The 4,261-nt window shown below is 46.9% G+C and overlaps 1 protein-coding gene across 1 annotated transcript in view; it reads right to left on the reverse strand.

The window, feature by feature from the left end:
* Nucleotides 1-87: 87 nt before the first annotated feature.
* Nucleotides 88-4,261, reverse strand: part of LOC101567863 — a 6,725-nt gene continuing 2,551 nt past the window's right edge. Inside the window, 5 exon segments of the mRNA XM_023706477.1 lie at nucleotides 88-155; nucleotides 1,645-1,856; nucleotides 1,858-2,122; nucleotides 2,351-3,880; nucleotides 3,883-4,258. Coding sequence (XP_023562245.1) covers nucleotides 88-155; nucleotides 1,645-1,856; nucleotides 1,858-2,122; nucleotides 2,351-3,880; nucleotides 3,883-4,258 — 2,451 coding nt within the window.

The raw sequence follows: 4,261 nt of genomic DNA on the forward strand, positions 1-4,261 counted from the left end.
GTGGGTGGTCTTCTTCTAACCAGAGTTTGAACTTAAAAATCATCTGGGCCTTACATTCCCCCCTTTTTGTGTTGGAAATCTCTAATCCTAGAGATCTGAGTTGTTGGTGGTTAGGGCCTCATATTGTTGTCGAATAATCATCAGTTTGACATTACCTATTTGGTTGCAGACGAAATCTATGACTCTATTAATTATACAGGGCCCAATAGTCATTGAGAGGAGCAGTATCAGTGCCTCCGCCAGGGCCGTGAGTAAGGTAGTCAGCCAAGGTGAATGATTAAACCAAGATTCAAAATTATTTTGTTGGGCCTGACATTCTTTATGTGTTTGTTCTAATCTTTCCCTTAGTTTTGCCATAGACTCTTTGACACCACCTGAATGTTGTGTGTAAAAGCAACATTGTTCTTTCAAGGCTGTGCATAGCCCTCCTTCTTTGAGAAAAAGTAAATCAAGCCCACGTCTATTTTGGAGGACCACTTCAGAAAGGGAGTTTAAAGAATTTTGAAGGGCCATGACAGATGTCTCAATAGTTTTTAAATCTTCATCAACTGCAGCTTGTAGCTGGATTATTTGTTTGTTAGTGCGTATAATGGCTGCAGTCCCTTTGCCTATGCCAGCAGCGGCAGTTACTCCCATAATTACAGCCAAGGTGATAGAAACTGGTTCCCTTATGGGTCTGGCTTCGCCCATTATCCTGTATTCTAATTCTGTCCCCAAATGATAGAAAACTCGGGGGAATATAGATACCATTACACAATAGTTTACAGAAGTATTAAAAACCCTGGTAGACACACAGGGAGTTATCCCAGTGTCACATGCCCATTTTAGGCCTGTGGGGGTGTGAAGAAATATATTTGTATTTTTGATTTGGTAAATGGCCGAGCATAGGGGTTTTATATGAGTAGGGGGGTTTCCTATACAAGTCCCACATCCTGTTACTTCTGAGAAGGTGAGTTTATGGCTTTGATCCCAGTCACAGCCAGAGCCAGAGATACTGGTGGCATAGTCTCCATTGAGAGCAACTCCCTCATAATAGGGTGGTGAAGCTGACAGACATAACCAACAAGATTGAGTAAGGCTGGCCTGAGTATGGTTGATGGCTGAATATGCCCCCAATATAAGATTGTATAGTCGGACATATATTTGGTTATCTTGTTCATAAGGAACAGTGGGCACAAGTTTGGGGGTCATGAGGTGCGGCGTGGCAGAGGTAGTTTTAGGCTTTGAGGTAGCTGGTAAGTCTGGGGGATTTTCAACCAGAACAGGATTGGGTCCTATCCCAAGGGGTTCCTTGAGAACCGGTTCCTTTTTTATAAAAATTAAGCCCCCTCTATCTGTTTTTTTCCTCCCAATATTGGACGCCCCAGGTGCGTCCGGTCATCCAACCCGGATCTTTAGGTTGGGAAATATTAATCCAGACTTCAAAACAAGGTGGGGAGCCACGGGTGATATGTCTGGTAGATCGCTCTGCTGCATTGGGGGTGCACCCGTAAGGCCTTCCTAATTTAAGGAATTGGTCTCCCGAGGCACTCCAGGCGGTAGCCAGTGTCTCACAACCCCAATAAGCACAGTAATAATGTCCCGGGCTGTTACAATATCCCTTTCCTAGGTTAGAGGCAGGGCACATATAAATGGACTCTGTACGTGTACAAGGAGTTATAACAGTTAACTGGCAGATGAGCACCCGGAACGGGGGAGATCCAGGTCCGGTCCATGTTTTTATCAGAGTGGTGTCTTCCCATCTTATAAGGCTCCATTTCCACGGTTGGTGGGGATTGGGGTTATTTTCTCTAATTGGGTCTTGGGCCAGTAGTCTTACAACCCGAACCTTAAGAGGATTATCAGTCTTTTCCAGTCCATTCATGGTCGGACGGCGGGGGAGCAGGCTTGAGATGAGACGCGTGGATCCAGGAAGCGATGCCATCAACTTTGACTGCAGTGGGGTTAGTTAACAGTACCTGATAAGGTCCCTTCCAGCGGGGTTGTAGGGTTTCGATCTGGTGTCGGTGGACGAACACGTAGTCTCCTATATGGAAGTTATGAGGTGTTGGTCCGTCACTGGGCTGATAGGCAGCAGACAATTGACTCCATAAGACACGCTGGGGGCTGGAGAGATGGCTCAGTGGTCTAAGGCACCTACTTAGAACAAGCTTGGCAAAGCATCAGGGACCGCGGTTCAATCCCCCAGCACCACATGCCAGCCAGCCCCGCCCCCTGGTGGGCTGAGCTGGCCACACACACACACACCACTCTCTCTCTCTCTCTCTCTCTCTCTCTCTCTCTCTCTCTCTCAAATAAATAAAAAATAAAAAAAATTAAAAAAAAGACACGCTGGATCTGGTCAAGCAATAAGAGTCTATCAGCTAGAGGGATGTGAGGCATTCTTAAGTCTTTAGGCCAAGGGCTGTGATCTAAATTGGGGGTGGGGTACCATGTAGGATCTCGAACGGAGTTAGGTTAGGAGGCTTAGTCATTGGAGTGTTTCTAGCCCAGAATAGGGCGTAAGGCAGGAGCATGGTCCAATCTTTAAAGCCAGTCTCTTGGACTAATTTTCTTAAGGTCTCTTTTATTGTTCTGTTCATCCCTTCTACCTGTTTTGAACTTTGGGGTCTATAGACACAATGAAATTTCCAATCAATCCCCATCACCTTGGCTACTCCCTGACTTACCTGTGCGAGGAATGCCGGCCCATTGTCAGACCCAATTACCTTTGGCATGCCAAACCGAGGAAAAATCTCTTCCGTCAACTTTTTGACCACTACTTGTGCCGTTTTCCGCTTGGTGGGAAAGGCCTCAGTCCATCCTGAAAAAGTGTCTACAAAAACTAGTAAATATTTGAGTCCGTATTTAGTGGGGTTTATTTCAGTGAAATCTATTTCCCAATGTTATCTGGGCCGTTCTCCCCGTAGTCTCGTTCCTTTTATAGATTTAGAGGGATGTGAATTAACGAGCTGACAAGTTTTACAGTTCTCAACAATTTGTTTGGCCAGTTTATAGATTTTGGATAGCGGGAGCTCGCTGGTGTTTTGATATTGGGACAGGAGGCAAAGCTTTTTGATGTACAAATGAGTTAACTTATGAACCTGTTGGAAGTAAGTTTGGAGCTCTGGTTCCTCCATTAGGTGGGGGGGTGTAGGCAGTTCAGGTGGCTCGGCTGTCTCTAGGGTTAGGACAGTAGGAGTGTCTAGGGCAGCTTGTCTAGCAGTTTTATCAGCAGGGTTGTTTTCTTTTATAATGGGGCTAGAGCCCTTTTGATGGCTGTTGCAATGTACTATAGCCAACTTTTGTGGCAACATGATAGTTGACAAAAGTCTAAGTATTTCTTGTTTATTTTTTATTTCTTTTCCTGCTGAGGTAAGGAGCCCTCTTTGTTGATAGATAGCTCTGTGAACAGGTGCCGTGGCGAAAGCGTAGTGGCTGTCAGTGTAGATAGTCGCTCTCTTTTCCTCAGCCAGTTCTAGAGCCTTAGTAAGGGCAATTAGTTCTGCCCGCTGTGCAGAAGAGCCTTCTTGTAGTCCTGATGACCAGATAACTCGAGTCCCATCAGTAACCGTGGCTCCCACATGTCTCTTACCATCCAGCAGGAAGCTGCTGCCATCCGTGTACCAAGTTACCTCAGCATCTGGAAGCAGCAGGTTAGTGAGGTCTCGGTGGATTCCAGTCTCCTCTGCCAGGACCTCTTGGCAGGTGTGGAGGACTGGTTCTGACATCTCTTTGGGCAGCAGGGTGGCTGGGTTGAGAGTAGTGGGTGGACCGAATGATATCCAGTCCTTATTTAGCAGGAGGCTTTGGTAGTGAGTAATCCTGGCGTTGGAGAGCCATCTATCTGGAGGTTGGTGAATAACACTCTCCAGAGTGTGTGGAGCTATGATAGTCAGCTTTGTCCCAAAGTTAATTTGTCTGCGTCTTTGGTTACTATAGCAGCGGCTGCGATGGCTTTTAAACAATGTGGCCACCCGCTGGCTACAGAGTCTAGCCTCTTTGACAAGTAAGCCACAGGTTGTTTCCAGGGGCCGAAGGTCTGAGTTAAGACTCCTCGTGCAATGCCTTGCCTTTCCTCTATGTAGAGGGTGAAAGTCTTGTCCACATCGGGGAGGGCCAAGACTGGGGCCAACAGTAGGGCCCTTTTGATCTCGTCAAAGGCCTGTTGTTGGTCCGGGCCCCAGATGAAGGCGGCCTCCCCTTTAAGGAGAGGATAGATAGGAGCAGCCAAAGAAGCGAAACCTGCTATCCAGAGGCGACAGAACCCCGCAGTTCCCAG

Source organism: Octodon degus, unplaced genomic scaffold, assembly GCF_000260255.1.
Source record: "Octodon degus isolate 3935 unplaced genomic scaffold, OctDeg1.0 scaffold00258, whole genome shotgun sequence".
In the NCBI taxonomy this organism is placed as follows: Eukaryota; Metazoa; Chordata; class Mammalia; order Rodentia; family Octodontidae; genus Octodon; species Octodon degus.